General features: G+C 47.0%; 1 protein-coding gene across 2 annotated transcripts; it reads left to right on the top strand.

The window, feature by feature from the left end:
* Positions 1-161: 161 nt before the first annotated feature.
* Positions 162-16,553, top strand: LOC101955119 (glyoxylate/hydroxypyruvate reductase B). 2 transcript variants are annotated; one of them, XM_078029846.1, is made up of 6 exons: positions 162-1,929; positions 4,223-4,715; positions 6,392-6,563; positions 9,743-9,921; positions 14,312-14,408; positions 15,432-16,553. In XM_078029846.1, the coding sequence occupies exons 1-6, from the start codon at positions 1,918-1,920 to the stop codon at positions 15,586-15,588; spliced, it is 1,110 nt and encodes a 369-aa protein (XP_077885972.1). In that variant the 5' UTR covers positions 162-1,917; the 3' UTR covers positions 15,589-16,553. The 2 variants fall into 2 exon arrangements, with proteins under 2 accessions (XP_077885972.1, XP_077885973.1); XM_078029847.1 differs by having other exon boundaries at positions 164-1,929; positions 4,331-4,715.
* Positions 16,554-17,103: the final 550 nt, after the last annotated feature.

The following is a 17,103-nucleotide window of genomic DNA, read 5'->3' as shown; positions in this document are numbered from 1 at the left end:
TGCTGAGGAATGTAAATATCCTGTTGACTTTAGCCCAGCAGAGATGCAGGTAAATTGCTTTTTAAAAGAGAAAGCATGATAATTCACAATAGGTGGGGGGGGGGGGTAGAGGTATTTTTGACTAGAGAGAGGAGTGAAGGAAGGGGAGGGGGCATAGGGGTAGGAAAGAAGAGGCTTTATCCTAGATATCGCTCCCGGGCAGAACTCATGAGACCAACAGAGTGGACAGGAGAAGGGTCTGAGGAGAAACCGGGTGGAAGCTTGACCGGATTGGACATTTATGGGGCTTACAGCAGGAAGGGAAGGGCTTGGGACAGGAAAAGGGGATTTTTAGGGTCCCATGTCCTGCTGGAGTTGATCAGTTCAGCTGGCTGAACTCCAGGATTGGCCAGGGATCCTGTTGATTGACAGGCCTTAGTCAGGAGATCCTGCTGATTGATAGGCGTTTCCATCAGCGCCTGATTGATGTTTCTTTCCAGTTCTAAGTCTCCGCCACTGACCTGACATTCTACATCATGTACAACCAGAGGAATGAGAATTACTAGTAGATGAGAAAAAATGGGGCTTGAAAGGGGTGGAGAGAAGACAAGAGGAGCCAAGTGAAAAGGGGCTGGATGGAGGGGAGAAACAGGGAGCCTACTGGCCGCTGTTGGGAACAGAGTTTGGGAAGTGAGATGGGGCATTGCTCCTCCTAGTGTGCTAAGAGGAAGAGTCATGGGAAGTTGTGTTTTCCAGAAGGTCACTGCATGTTATGGATACAATCTCCCTCTGATGTGATCTTGAAAGGAAAGTGACCACAACACTCAGAGCGACCAAGAGATCATTATTGCAGCAGTGAGAAAGAGGAGAAGAGAGAAAGAGAGAGCAAGAGAGGGGGGCCCGGCAGGAGAGAGTTCAGACTTGATGCAAACTGCGATAAAGAACCAGACAGGTTGGAGTGCCCTGGTTATCTTGCAGCTAACATTTGTTCAGCCTGCCCTGCACTAACAGATCTTGCTGATTGTTAGAGACTTGGGCAAATTTCTTCTTTTTTTGTTATTTATTTATTAGTGCATTATAATGATACATATTGAACTTATTGTTCTGTGGTGCCGGGGATTGAACCCAGGGCCCTGGGTATGCTAGGCATAGCATCTCCCACTGAGCTATGCCCCAGTGCCCCAGCACCCTCCTCCCCGGCCTTTTTTTTTTTTTTTTTTTTAATTTTTATTTTGAGATAGGGTCTTTTTGAGTTACCAGGCTGGCCTTGAATTTGCCATTCCCTTGCCTTAGGTTTTCAAGTAGCTGAGATTACAGGCATGGGCCACCATGCCTAGCTACATTTCTTAGGTTTTTTCAGGGAGGGGGGGCAGTACCGGGGATTGAACTCAGGGGCACTCAACCACTAAGCCACATCCCCAGCCCTATTTTGTATTATATTTAGAGACAGGGTCTCACTGAGTTGCTTAGCACCTCACCATTGCTGAGGCTGGCTTTGAACTTGTGATCCTCCTGTTTCAGCCTCCCAAGCCACTGGGATAACAGGCATGCGATGCGCCACAGCACCCAGCACATTTCTTGTTTTCACTTGTTAAATTAAAAAATGTGCTCGTTGCTTCCCCTCTCCTTTGGTCCTCATCAGTTGTGTTTGTGCTTTACTCCAGTGCTCTGGTGCCTTCATCCAGAGAATGCTGGTGTGCACTGATTGGCTGCCCCAGCTCAGGGTCAGGGGTCCAGACCTCCTCCCACTGGCCAGGAGTCTCCTCCCAGCAGGCTGATCTTTGTCCCTGTCTTTTTTCTGAGAGAAGCTGTCGAAGGTTCAGCCTACATTTTTCTTTTCTTTTCTTTTCTTTTTTTTTTTTGGGGGGGGGGGTGCAATTTTCCAGGGCCTTTAAAAGAAGAAAATCTGAGTTTGGAGCCTTAAGTCTGTCAAAGGCAATGTCTAAAAAGGTAAATGCTCTTTTTTCTTTTTAACTAACCTATCATCTTATGAGAAGAAATTAATGTTTAAACAATTTTAACAGTTCAAATTGAATAGCAATCAGGAATTATAAATATCTGAACTGTTACTGTTGGGCAAAAATAAAGCTAAGAAGTCTGATTTTTCCAAATGGATAGGTTTGTCCTCTCAGTCCTCACAACAGAAGTCCAATTTGATTGAGTTTTCCTAGTTGAGGACATTCCTACCCACCCATTCTGCTCCTGCTATTCAGTCCCAACATTCCCCTCTCTTGATCTTGTGATGCAGCAATTAGGAAAGAGAAGAAAGCAGGGTCCCTAGTGGGCAGCCTGCACTATGAAAGGAGAGGACTCTGGAGGGCTGGCAGCTCCGGGGACAGAGCAGCAGACCACTGCAGCTAGTGCTGGTGGTGACCTCTCATGGCTGAGGGCCTGTGCCTGTCCCCGGCAGGCCCCTCGGCTGAACTCCAGCGTGAAGGAGATGTGCGGAATCTGGGCTTGAGGAAGGGAAGTGTGAGCCTGTGCTCTCTGTTGCTTGTCTCTTCTGACTGGGGATGGACTCCTCTGAACCCGTAAAGAGTCTCAGTCTTTCCCATGTGCAGACACTGAGAATGACAGGGCAATAGCCCTGGTATGGCATGGACAGTGAAGTGGGGTGGGTGCAGTGTCACATTGCATGAAGATGTGGCAGGGGCACAGTGTCACTGTGTGCCAAGGTAGCAGGAAACACGATTGCAGAGCCCTGGGCTGTCGTGGTCAACCTGTGAAAGTCACAGAGGTGTTCCTATCTGGACAAGGCTGTTTAAACCTTTTTCTGAAGGTCAGAAGTAAGCCCAAGCCTGTGTTTTTTTTGTTGTTGTTGTTGTTTTTTTTTTTTTTTTTTTGACTGGTCATAGTGTAAGCTTTGATCAGATTTTGAACATTCTTTGACTTGTTTTCCCCACCAAGCCTCAGGGACCCAAAAACAAAAGATAGTTGTTAACCTCAGTGTTTGGAAAGCTGTTGATTTTCTTCATAGAAGAAGGATACTAATGTCTAAAAATCTCATATTTGGGCTGGGGTTGTGGCTCAGTGGTAGACCGCTTGCCTCACATGTGTGAGGCACTGGGTTCGATCCTCAGGACCACATAAAAAACAAATAAACAAAATAAAGATATTGTTCACCCACAACTAAAAACATTTTTTAAATTCTTAAAAATCTCATATTTAACCAGAAACAAGGAACCTAAAACTATAATTCACTTTACAGACAAGACATATTTTTTTTATTTTCACAGTAAAATGTGGTCAGTTTTGTTTGTTTGTACCAGGGATTGAACCCAGGGGTGCTTAACCATGAGCCATGTTCCCAACCCTTTTTTAAAAAAATAAGTATTTTATTTAGAGATAGAGTCTTTTTGAGTTGCTTAGGGCCTTGGGGGTTGTTGAGGCTGGCTTTAAATTCTAGATCCTCCTACCTCAGCCTCTGAGCTGCTGGAATTACAGGTATGTGCCCAGCTGGTCAGTTTTACTACTTATTTATTGCTGTAAAAGAGTTAAAAATACCACATCCCAAGATATATAGCCCTGATGTATTATTGGCTATTTCAGATTAAAGGCACTTAAGAACATAGCAGGTGCAAAATATCACTGTCTTTATTCTGTTCCTTAAGAGCAAGCAAAACTCCTGGGAACAGGTGGTGCATTCTCCTCCCCAGGGGAGATCCATGCTTGCAAACCCTACCACCTGCACTGTCACTTACCTGGCAACTGCCTGGCCAAACCCCTGGCCTAGCTAATCTTCCGCCACCACTCTGTCCAGTTCACTGTGGAAGCAACTGGCTCAGTGACTCTGGCTCTTCCTTTCCCCATGGGGGCTTCATCTGTTTAACAGTGGACTGGGAGAGTTGGAAACTGTTGACTTGCTCACATGTCTCACCTGGTTTTAATTCTCTGGCCTAGATGGGGGGTGGAGTCTGCGTTTTTCTCCTCCACAGCTGCTTGCAAGCATTAGCCTGAAACTTAGGACTGAAGCACAGTGTTTATTGTATCCCAGACACTCTCTGAGTAGTCTGCCTCAGTGTCTGACCACAGGCCAGGTGAGTGCTCCGGGCTTTGTTATGACTGCTGCCTGTCTTCATAGGATCTGCTGCTAGCACCTCACCTGGCCTCGGCATGAGGCAGGGGTGAGGAGGTGGGGAGTTCAGCCACAGCCCTCCTAGCCAGGAGGTTACTTCCCAAGGCAGGAATAAAAACCCAGGCAAAGCAGGAGGGAGCAGGCAGTCAGGTTCTGTCTGACTTTCAGGTGCCTGAGAATTTGTCCAGCCAACAGAAGAAGCCCAGCCTTGCCACCTGGATATGCTGGAGCAGGAGATGTGGCACTCTTCTGTGGTTCATGTCTTTCTGTCTGCAGGCTACAAGAGACCCAGCACTGCCTGGAGTTCTAGTGTTTGGCTTTGAAGGACCCTATGGCATATGTGAGGCTCATGTGGAAGAGCTGCAGAAGCACTTTACTCTCATTACCATGAAGCAATTTTTGGAAAACAAAACAGAATTCAGTCAAAAGATCCAAGCTATATACCTCTGGGGTGGACGCCCAGTGATTGACCGGGAGCTGCTGCTGAGCTTGCCCTGCCTGAAAATCATTGGCAACTCGGGAGCAGGCCTGGATCACCTGGACCTGCCATTCATTGCCAGCTGTGGTGTGAAGGTGGCCCACACCCCACACGCAGTGTCCACTCCCACAGCAGACCTAGGGATGGCCCTGCTGCTGGCCTCAGCTCGCAGGGTGGTGGAAGGTAAAAATGCTGTCGTTGGTTGTCCAAAAGTTCAGATGATAAATATTTAATAATATACATGTTAAAATAATTTCAAACCACACAAACAGGTCCTTCTCTGGTTCTGATATCTTTGGGTGACATGTAGACTTCATCTGCTGGGAATTGAGTCCCTTGTCGCAAGGGGGCAAAATTGCAACTCATGCAGTTGAGGGGAGAAATAAAGAATGTCCATGCTCCTCTGCCCCTTTCAATGAATAAAGATTCACTCAAATTACTCAATACAATTTCACTCTATAGGTTCTTAATCAAGAAAATGACGGAGCTGGGGCTGTAGTTCAGTGGTAGAGCATTTGCCTAGAATGTGTGAGGCACTGGGTTCAATCCTCAGCACCACATAAAAACAAATAAATAAAATTAAAGATCCATCTACAACTAAAAAAAAAAAAAGAAAAAGAAAATGACAAGGCTAGGCACTGCAATAGATATAATCAATTCACAGCAAAGAATTCTAGATTAATTAATTCACAGCAAGCAATTCTAGATTAATTCTAAGCACTGCAAAACACAATCATGACAGGCTAATGACAGACGTTTCCTCTGTGTGCTAAGTTCAAAAGTCAAGTTTTAGGCTTTAAGTCCAACAGATGCACACTCACTCTGGTGACCAGGTCTGGAACCAAGGGGCTTTTCCTGGCCTTGAGTGAACGACTGGTTGAGGAGGGGGTTGTAAGGGAGGAGTTGCAGCTCTCACCAAGGTCCAGACGAGGTGGTAGAGTTTGAGAGCAGTGAGGATCACGCAGAGGCTCAGGAACAATGACAAGTGATGGGATGTCAGATCCTCATTAGGCTCTCCAGCTCAAGTGCATCCTTGTTTTGGCTGGCTGAATCCCTGTTCATTTGCTCTATCATACTAAAATTTGGGGCTTTTGGCCCCCCTTTCAATCCTTATCAGCTACCGTGGGATTTCTCAGTGACATCATTTACCCTGGGGTCAGAAACTTTTGGTCTGGTGGTCTCCGCCCTGATCTTCTTGCCTTTCCCTCTGGTCAGGTGAGGACAGCCTGCCAGGGGCTTCACTCTGTTTATCAGGGTGAGGGGGAGTAACTTGTCTGAGGCCACACTGGAGGGCTCTGTGGGAGTGCCTAGTGAGACTGCAGGTTTCAACTGGAATTTTTATAATGGAGTTGCTTAGGCTCAGGCCCAAGGCCATCCTAATAGTCCCTCCTGGTGTGCACAGCTTCTGTCAGCATCCATGTCCACCTTGGCTTCTGAGAGCAGTAGCTCCTCTACCACCAGCTCTCACTCATGCATGTAACGGTAAAATATAAGGTAGCCTCACGACTGCCACAAAAGTGGCAGTGGAAATCATGTGATCTTCTCCCAATGGGAACTGTGCTGAGGAGCAGTTCTGAGAGAAGGAGCAAGAGCCTGGCTCCTCTTATTCTTGGCCACAGACTCTGAAACAAGTTCTAGTCAGAAATCCTTAATGTGAAATAAGCTGCCACTTCAGAACATCCTCTCCAGAGGGTCTGCTTTTGTTCTGAGGAAGCTACCTCTTACTTTTGCTGTCCTCTCTGCGGAAGCACAGAGGACCTGAGCACCAGCCTCCACAGAGGCCTTCTCTGCCTTGAGCTCTGTGGAAAGACCCCTTTGCTGGTGATGCCACTTAACAGCTCTGTGCCTGTATGTTTTAGGTTGTCAGTTGGCTGTCTCACCGGACACAAAGCACTTCTCTATAAACTGGTTGGGGCAGGAAGTGTCGGGGGCCACTCTGGGCATCATCGGCATGGGCACCATTGGCTATAAGATTGCTCAGAGGGCCAAAGCATTTGAAATGAAGATTCTGTATCACAATAGGAACCGCAGGTAAGGCTCAAAAAGTTGACCCTTGGTTGAGCTCAGTAGAGCTATGGCTGCCCAAGCATGGCCAGGAGATTCCCACTCTCACCAAGAAGGGGTGGAAGTTTCCTGACAATTCCCTGGAAATGTGGCTCTGACTTCTCATGGAGAAAATACCACTGAAAAGAAAAGAAGCTCACTACATAACACAAGTCCTTTATAATTTCCAAAGTGACTTTTCAGTCCCAGGAGATGCGTTCGTACCCACCAAGCCCCAGTTAATACTGAGGTGTGCTGGTGCCTCTTCCTGGCTCTTAGGCCTGTGTGGCTCTTCAGCACTGCAGATAATCTTCAGGGAGCTGGTGGTATGCCTGTCTCAACTGCTCCTGCTCAGCAAAGCCACAGGAACCCATGGTGGCCTGTGTGCCTCCGGGCTTTGGGGGTCTCACATCCCTCGAGTGAGCGTGCTGCCCTCTGTCCACCCAGTCTCCTCAGCCAACTCAGTGCACCCTCCACCTACCAGGTCTCCACTCATCACAGGCCAAGTCCAAAACTAACTCTGGACTTTTGTCCCTAATGTTGTGCCAAGCCCTTCAGTAGCACTCCCCATTTCCTTTCATTTATTTTTTTTGAGGGGGCAGGTACTGGGGATTGAACCCAAGGATGCTTTACCACTGAACTACATCCCCTGCCCTTCTTATTGTTTATTTTATTTATTCATTTATTTATTATGTGATGCTGGGAATTGAACCCAGGGCCTTGTGCATGCGAGACAAGCACTCTATCAACTGAGCTAGATCCCCAGCCCTTTTTTTTTTTTTAAATTTTGAGAAGGGGTCTCACCAAGTTGCCCAGGCTGGAGGATCACCCCTTGAATTTGTGATCCTCCTGCCCCAGCCTCCCAAGTTGCTAGGACGCAGGTGTGCCCTCCCCACCATAGTGCTCCCGTTTCCACAGACAGCACCTATACTCACCCTTCTAGAGTTCCTACCCTCTACCACCAGTGCCTTTTTAAAAAATTATATATATAACTTTTAGGTGGACACAATATCTTTATGTGGTGCTGAGAATCGAACCCAGTGCCTCATGCTTGCTAGGGGAGCATGCTACCACGTGAGCCATATCCCCGGCCCCAGTGCCTGTCTTAGTGATGGGCTGCAGAACTCTCACTTCTCTGACAAAACCTGCTCAGCCTGTCTCATGTCCCATCCAACCCAGGGGCAGCTCAAGTGCTTATACCACCTTGAATTCCTGTGGCCACTCTCTGCAGACCAGCCAGGCCTTGGCCATTGCTCACAACTGCTGAATGGCTCCTATTGGCTGTGGGAAAAGATGGTTCCATAGAGCTGGGTGCCTCACATCGTGGCCATTGTCTCCCAGGGGCTCCTGGGCCTCCCTTTCAGTCTCACAATATTGCAGGACCCATCTCAGGACAGTACTACTTTTTTTTTTTTTTTGGTAGCAGGGATTGAACTCAGGGCTACTCGATCACTGCGCCACATCCCCAGCCCTGTTTTGTATTTTATTTAGAGACAGGGTCTCACTAAGTTGCTTAGCACTTCTCTTTGCTGAGGCTGGCTTTGAACCATGATACTCCTGTCTCAGCCTCCCATGCTGCTGGGATTTCAGACATGTACTTAACTAGCACTCTGGGGTGCTGTTCTAAGATGTTTGCATCCCCAGGGGTGCCTTGTCCTCAGCAGGAGGAAGACATAGGAAGGCTATTACACCTCCAATGTTTGCTGCACTTAGCTGGGCCTGGCCAAGAAGAATGTGATCATTTTCCACCAAAGGTCATTCATTCCCAAACTCAGGCCCTGAGGGTTCCACCTTGGAGGTTCTCACCTTGCCTCTCCCTGGTGGGTCTACCTAGAGGTTTCCTACTTGGGTTCCCTCTTGCTCTTCCTTGGCAAGGCCCCTGAGATCATTCTTCCTGCATGCTCACCCTCTGGTGGCTTGAGTGTGGTCATGGGTGCGGGTGATGCAGAGGTGGAGCTTCTCCATGTCTTCACTGCTATCCCCGTACCCAGCAGGACTGGCACCTAGGGCAGCTGCTCAACCAACTCTTTTTTTTAAAATTTTTTATTCTAATTTGTTATATATGACAGCAGAATGCATTACAATCAACCAACTCTTCACATAAATGCATAGGTTTCTGACCTTTAGAAAATTGGGGAGGGGCTGGGGATGTGGCTCAAGCGGTAGCGCGCTCACCTGACGTGCGTGCGGCCCGGGTTCGATCCTCAGCACCACATACAAACAAAGATGTTGTGTCCGCCGAGAACTAAGAAAAAATAAATAAATATTAAAAAAATTCTCTCTCTCTCTATCCCCCCCCTCTCTCTCACTCTCTCTTTAAAAAAAAAAAAAAAAAAAAAAAAAAAGAAAATTGGGGAAACTCTTTTCTGTAACAGACATTTGTGGAGCATGGTGAGCTGTTTTTTCCAGGTACTGTTTTTTTTTTTTTTTTTTAGTTGTTCAAAACATAACATAGCTCTTGACATATCATATTTCATCAGGTACTGTGTTTGCACAAAGAAACATAATAGTCCCAGATCTCAGTGCCACCAGAGGGCAAAGGCAGGGATGTCAGGGCCAAGCAAGTGAAGGGGACAGGGTTTGGGGCACTGGGGAACTGGGCAAGCATCTCCCCTCAGGCTACACCTGCCTGTGTTAGAAAAGAATTGTGTCATTTCATATTCCACATCTGAAAGTCCATTGGTGGCTTCCAGGATGCTGTCAAGTCCTGGTGCTTATGATTTCTGTCAAATAATCAGTTGCCTTGGATGACCAGAATAAGGGTTAAAATTTGACCCAAATTAAAAAAAAAAAAAAAAGCCACAGTCCTGCCTGCATTGGCTCTGTGGTCCTGGCTTTCCATTCAGCAGACAGTACCTCAAGGCCTTTCCTGTTCCTCTCCGGGCATGAGATGTGTTTGCCCAGCCTCCGCTGTTCCTGGAAGCAGGTCTGGGGATACAGTTTTGGGCCTGGCAACCCTGCAGGGGCTGGATAAGCAGAGTTTCCATAGGGGAGTCAGCCATCCTGAGGACTCCAGGGCTGACCACACTGCCAGGCCTTTGGGGCTCATGGGTCCAGCTGGGGGTTGGGCCTAGTGGACCCCGCCACTTCCCCTGAGAGACTTCTCCCTGGAAGTGTCGTCCACCTGGGCATCTGGTTGAATTTCTGAGGAAGTGATTTCTCTGCAGGAGGTTGGAGGAGGAAGCTGCCGTGGGTGCTGCCTACTGTGCCAGGCTGGAAGACCTGCTGCAGCACTCGGACTTTGTGATGCTGGCTGCCAGCCTGACGCCCCAGACCCAGGGCCTGATCGGGAGGCGGGAGCTGCAGCTGATGAAGCGAAGTGCTGTGCTGGTCAATGTCGGCAGAGGTAGGCCCGTCTGTGATGACAGTGTGGCCAGGAGACATGGCTGGGAGTCTCTAGCTCTGCCCTTGGCTTTTCTTGTCCCCTTTATCCTGAGTGGATGCCCTGGTCCAGAAAATTCACAAAATCCATTTAGATTGGTGGCAGGTGAATTAAGAAAATTTACATTCTATTTAAAAATATTCCTGAGTTTTGTCTTTACATGACTTTGAACCTCAAGTAAGAATCAAGAAGGATAATAGCTACAATATGGAAGTTTTCATATCACAAGTCAATGTCTGTTGGGATGGAGTGGTGTTGCAATTTGATGCTCTGGGGGGATTTAACACAGTTCCTGGGGATGAGTTTCTGAGGGTCACTTTTGACATTTAGGTGCCAAGAGGCAGCATTGGACACAGATGGTATCCTTGTGATACTGGTGTGGGGGTGCATGTGAGGGCTGGCTGTTGAGGCAGACGTCTGGGCAGCGTGCCCTGTGGGGCTGGGGACATGGTTGAGAAACTCAGCACCCCCAGCAGTCCTGAGTATGGCTTAGCTCAGTGACCTTACCCAGAAAGCAAGAACCAGCACTTGCCATGAAGCTGCACATGGCTGAGTTAATTATTTGAGAGTTGTCTGAAAATTCAGACCTTCAATGAGATAGTTTAAAAGACCAGTGTGCAGCACGCTTTCAGTAGCATCAAGACCAGTATGCAAACTTCTGGGGCCATCCTTGGCCTCAGTTTGGACTTTCTCCAACAGCCTCTGGGCAGGCATTGGTAGTGACCTAGGAGCAGTGGCTCACAGATGGACTGCCTGTGATGGGCAGCACTATCAGCCTGCGGGCTCCTCACAGGCCTCAGCCTCAGATGCTCACACACACTCTTGCTATTTTGTAAATGGAGTCATGCATCACGTTCTGTTTGTTTCATAACTGCTTTTTTTTTTTTTTTTTTTTTTTGGTGCTGGGGATTGAACCCAGGGTCTCCCACTGACCTGCATCCTGGCCCTCATTTCATTTTTTTTTTAGAGAAAGAGAGAGAGAGAGAGAGAGAGAGAGAGAGAGAGAGAGAGAGAGAGGGAGAGAAAGAATTTTAATATTTATTTTTTAGTTCTCGGCGGACACAGCATCTTTGTCTGTATGTGGTGCTGAGGATTGAACTCGGGCCGCACGCATGCCAGGCGAGCACGCTACCACTTGAGCCACATCCCCAGCCCCTCATTTCATTTTTAAATGCAGGCATTTGGAGGCTGTTTTTCTATTGAGCCCCTTGGGTGATTTGGGGGAGATGGCATGAAAGTGAGACAGGACCAGGTTTTGGTAAGACCAGGGCTGGGGTACAGGATAACTGTGGGCATATTTGTAACCTATGAGTCTGTTTAAGTCAGCTTTTCATTCCTGTAACCAAAATACCTGACAAGGACAACTGAGAGGAGGGGCCAGGATTTCAGGTCTTGGTCTACAAGCAGCTGACTTAAATGCTGTGGGCTCAAGAGGAGATAGCACATAATGGCTGGAGAGGGAGAGAGAGAGAAGGAGGGAAGGATGGGTGGAGGAAGGAACTCAAGAAAGATGCACCCCTCCCCCAGGGGCCTGCCTCCTCTAGCCACGCCCCATCTGCCCACAGTCACCAGCCAGTTTGTCCATTCAAACTAGGATGGACTGATCAGGTTACAGCTCTCAAGAGCCAATCATTTCACCTCTGAACATTCCTGCATCAACATAGGAGACTTGGGGGGAGAACTTTATATCCAAACTATAACATTCTACCCCTGGCCCCCCAAAACTCATGTCCATCTCACAATGCAACATATATTCAATTCATCTCCAAGAGCCCACACAATCTTGATAGTTTCTGCTCTCCCTCAAATGTCTAAGTTCAAAAGTCTCTTCTGAGACGCAAGGCAAACTCTTGGCCGTGAGCCCCTGTAAAAATAGAAAGCAAGTTACATGTATCCAATACACAGTGGCAGAGAGTAAGTATTTTCATTCCAAAAGGGAGAAATAGGGGCAAAAACAGAGGGGCCAAAGCGAGACTGAAACCCTGCTGACAAATGGCTCTCTTAACTCCACCTGCAACTTTGCATACAGCATGGAGGACCCTGGCTGCAAGGTGTTAGCCTCAAAGGCCTTGGGCAGCCTCATCCTAGTGGTATTGCCATTTGCAGTGCATATGGGCTCTCTTTTAGCCTGGCTCTCTCCGCAGCCAGCAGCTTTTCTCAGAAGACAGTCCATGTCACTAGCATCTCTTAATTCCTGGAGTCTCCATTCCAGCTTCATTTCACCTTCACAGTTTCATGCATTGCCCTCTCAGGGGAAGCCTGCAGAGACTCCAACCCTGCTACACTTTACCTGGCCTCCCAGGCCTTCCTTTGAAATCTTGGTGGAAGCTTCCATGACCCCTTAACTTTAGTCTCCTGCATTCCTGCAGAACCATGTGGATAATGCTAAGATCTGTTGCCAGCTAGCACAGTACCTGGGTAACAGAGGCAATGGCCAGTGTCTCTTTGGGGCATTCTTTTTTCTGCCCAGGAAAACGTAAGCCACCCTAAAACTTAAAGTCTCAAATAATTAGTGAATAACAAAACATAAATATATTCAGAAATATATTTACAAAAGTGAAGCCCCTGATAGATCTAGTCCACATGGCGCTGGAACTAGACAGAGAAAAGATGGCTCTGGTTATTTATTTAAGGGCATATATCAAAGGAAGGGATAAGGTTTCAAAGGCAGAGTCTTGCTTCCTCAGGTTTTGCACTCAGCAGGTTGACTGACATCTTGGCAAATCATACCCATCTCAGGTGCTGTGTGGAACATAGAAGAACAGGACAGAAATTCACACTGTCCATGGGCAATTGACCAGAGAAAATGTCCACCGGTCATTCCCAGACTCCAGATGTTTCTATCCACTAGGCTTCCATGTGCAGTGACCCACATGCAATCCATAGACAGCCTGTGACACTTGGGCCCCTGTAATCATAGCTGTGGCTCAGCGTGGTGAATCAACTTCCTAGGCACCTCTGTGTATGCAGGACATCCACGATCTTTTCTCAATGAAATTTTTATTTTCTGTACCCTGGAGCCAGTAGTGGAAATGGTCTTACAAATTCATAAGATGCTCTCAAGCCATTTTCTCTATTGTCTCTGTGCAAAGGACTTAGTTTCTCCTTACTGGCTGTAATCTCTTCAATAAGCACACCCTCATGGGCCCCAACTTTACATGCACTTTTCTGGCCAGATTGTAAGTTTTAAAAATCCCTTATCTCTGATTTCTATTCCCATTTTTCATGGAAAACCTGGTCTAAAGGTGCCAGCAATCTCCATGCCACTGACTGAATGCTTTGCTGCCTTGAAATTTTCTCCATCAGATTGATTAGTCCATCGCCTTTTAATTCAGCCTCACACAAAGTCTTGGCATATGGGCAAAATGTAGCCATGTTGTTTGCCAGAATATAACACAAGTGGCCTCTAGACCAATTCCCAGCAGAGTCTTCATTTCTCTCTCAAACCTCATGAGCCCAGTCTTTACTGTCTATAATCCTATCAGCATTCTGGTCTGAGCTTTCACCGGAATCACCCATTCATCTCTGTTTACAATATTTTAAAGCTTTTGCTGTTCACATCTCTAAACTTTTCAGAATTCCTCCTACCAACCAGCTGCAAAGGTTTCTGAAACACATGGTCAGATAGTTACAATGATCACACTTCTTGATACCAATTTCTGTTTTAGTTAATTTTTTCTGTTTCTGTGACCAAAATACCTGACAAGAAAAACTTAGAGGAAGGAATGTTTATTTGGGGCTCATGGTTTCAGAGGTCTCAGCTCATAGATGACTAATTCCATCGCTTTGGGCCCAGGGTGAGGGAAGAGCCCAGTGGAGGAAAGCCTCTCAGCTCATGGTGGGATCAGGAAGTGGGCGGTGGGGAGGAGGAACCTGGGGACGATGCCTCCTTCCAGACATGCCTCCAGTATTCCACCTTCTCCAGCCATGCCCCACCTTCCCACAATCACCACTAGTCAAATGATTCAAACTAACCTGGTTATAGCCCTCACAATCGAATCAATTTACCTCTGAACATTCCTGCATTAACATCGGAGCTTTTAGGGGACACCTTACATCCAAACCAAAACACAGCCTCACCTGCAACATGAATCAACTTTGCTGTGGCATTTGAGGGCTCACTGAGCAATGCACACAGTGGGCCTAGGCCTGGTTTTGTTCTAATGATTGGTTGGACATGATTTAGATGTAATTTTAGTGTGAAGTTTGCATGTTCTTTGTGAGGATTTGCATACATTTAAATATGTTTCTGGAACAAAATGAAGACACATTTGAAGCTATAGCTGTATGATGAAACTCTCTTCTCACATGTCAACACCCATGTGATTGCTGAGGAGTTGTCTCATTCATCTAGGGCTTCTGGTTGATCAGGATGCACTGGTGGAAGCTCTGAAGAATGGGGTCATTAAGGCTGCAGCACTGGATGTGACATACCCAGAGCCCCTGCCAAGGTAACAAGACCAGACAAAATCCATATTTTTTTTTGGATAGAAGGTGGCAAAATGGCAGATGAGTGCTTCTGTTGGCCTTGCAGCCTCAGAGAGCCATGGAACTGTGGGGTGTGGCCTGTCCTACTGTATACAGCAGACTGTCCAGGCTCTGGGTCAGCTTCACCCTGGAAAGGGAGCTCAGAGTGCTCAGGATTGGGCCCCACATAGGACACTGCACAGAATCTCTGCCTTCTTGTTGGCCTTGGGTGCCTCTTTTACAAACCTTTGTATCTGTGCTGTGCTTCATCTTCATCTTAGTTCTAAGGCTGGAAGTATTTGCACCCTCTACTGTAGTCTGAGTCAGGGGTTCCAGATACATTGCCATCCTTGGGGTCCACAAGATTCTAGTGGGTGTGCCCTTGACTCTTAGCAGCTAGGGCCAAGAGGCCATGGCCCTTCATGGCTACTTCAGCTGTATCCAAATGGTTAAGAGACCCTATGGGTGAGGCCACATCCATTCCCAATGCTGGCATCTAGTGCTACCCATCAAGTTGGAGTTTGCCTGATCCACTTCACTCTACCTCATCACCTTTCCAGGCTAACTGCCATCCTGGGCCTTCCTCCTGGAAGTCAACTTCCTTTAATCTTCTAGTTCTGATAAATCTCCCCTCTGAATGCCACTCCTCATTAAAAGTGAATTCAGCTCCTCCCTTGATGGTAGAACAGCTCTGGCATCCCCTAAAGCCCTTAGCCCTTTTCCACCTTGTGGGCCAGTCTCTAATCAAGCAGGCACATGTGTAATTGTGAGCTCATGGCCTCTGTACGATTAGGATACATGCTTTGTACCCCGAAACACAGGGTCTCCTGAGCTAGGGTTAGCTGAGTGGTGGGTACATGTGGGTGTAATTCTGGGTGTGCCTGAGGTGCCTGCAAACTTCTTATCTCGGGGTGGCAAAATTCTGGTTTCACAGGGGAGGTGAAGCCAGAATACAAGTTAAAGAAACCAAACAACTCGATGTTTTTCCTAATTAATGTGTATTTCAGAGATCATCCCTTGTTGAAGCTGAAGAACATCATTGTCACACCTCACATTGGAAGTGCAACTCACCAAGCCAAATGGCAAATCATGCAAGATCTGGTTGAAAGCATCCTGGCAGCTCTCCATGGCCTTCCTGTTCCTAACGAAGTGTTGCTTAAGTGACTTGTGAGGACTGAGAAAGATAGTAGACTAAATGGGGAAAGCTGTATTTCTGGGTACTTCACATGTCACACGCATCTTGTAGACTGGCTTAAAGTTGTCTGGCTTAAAGTTGCTTAAGAGTAATAGGTAATGTTTATTGAAGGCTCACTGCATGCTTTGCTTCCATTCTCTCACTTCCTCCTGAGGGAAATTGCATCCAGTTATCCAGTCTCAGATGAATTTAAAGGAAAATCCTAGGCTTAGTTTTGATTTGAATTTAGATTGTGTAATGCCAGATTCGTGGGACCCCAATAGACCTCCAGGAGCTGAATCCGATGCAATCACACAAGAATCTTTATAGCAAGCTCGAGCCTGGACTCACAACCGTTCCTGAGACAGTGGTCCCAGAGAGTGAGTCCTGATCCTTTGTTCAGTGAGATTTTATAGGACTTTGGGGGGATAATCTATGTGTCACAACATCACACAGCAAATCATTCCATACCACGGGAAAATCAAACAACAACTCTAATCAATATTAGCACATTCACTGGCAGGAACAAGTTGGGTAGGGGTGATTGGTTAGTACAAGAGAGGTATTCCTTTGAACTGATTGGTTTAGGCCACGAGGGGCGTACATGCTACGTTTCCCAACATGTTATCAACTACCATAAACTACTGGGGGGTCATCTGGCACCCAGATATTTTCCCTGTCTCATGCTGATTGGTGGTTGCTAGGGGGTTGCTATAGGTCCTCACCTAGCCTAACTGAGTCAGGGACACCTGGCACCACAGACCTCTCCTGTTATTTGCAGACAAACAACTCAGCAGGGTGGGTATGTGCTTAGGAGTGCTCTGTGGGTTTTTCCAAGGACAAGGGTCACATCCCCTTCCTTAGGACAGGCCTTGAGGTAGAAGTTGCTGTTATTTATTTTCAAAAATGGAGTCACATCAGTTTCTCAATTAAAACCCTGAACTAGATCTGCAAATCTAGTGAGCTATGTTACCTTCTATTTTGTTATATTCTGATGACTTCTTATATTATTCATTCCCCCATACTCAAAGATCACTGTTCATTCCTTCAATTTCCTTCTCAATAATTTCTTCAATAGGTAATTATTGAGAACTCTCAGGTCGCGGTGTTCTCCCAGTTGGGGCTACTGCAGGAAACAAGGCAAGGCCTGCTCTCCGATATACTTTGCAGTGAGGAACACCAACGGGGGTCTGCAGCTGGTGGGAGTGGGGCATAAAGGATGAGGTAGGGACTGCAAAGATTATTGGAAACGGCCATGATTATGGGATCCAGGTTAACACACTTCATTTTGGAAGCCTCTAGATAAATAGACAATGTCTTTGTCTAGATAGATGAGTAAAGAAGTATTACAGGAAATAAGTTTTACGGCAGGAGCAAATAAATTAGCAGTAGAAACTGAAAGAAAAATGCAGGATCCATCCAACCTGTTGGCTCAGTGTGGAAGGGCCTTCTTATCTACCCTACCACAGGCTTTCTCCTGCGGGCCTCTGGTCCACCCTGTGGGC

Source organism: Ictidomys tridecemlineatus, chromosome 13, assembly GCF_052094955.1.
Source record: "Ictidomys tridecemlineatus isolate mIctTri1 chromosome 13, mIctTri1.hap1, whole genome shotgun sequence".
Taxonomy (NCBI): Eukaryota; Metazoa; Chordata; class Mammalia; order Rodentia; family Sciuridae; genus Ictidomys; species Ictidomys tridecemlineatus.
Note: the sequence above shows the minus strand (reverse complement) of the source record. Positions and strands in the feature narration are given on the sequence as shown.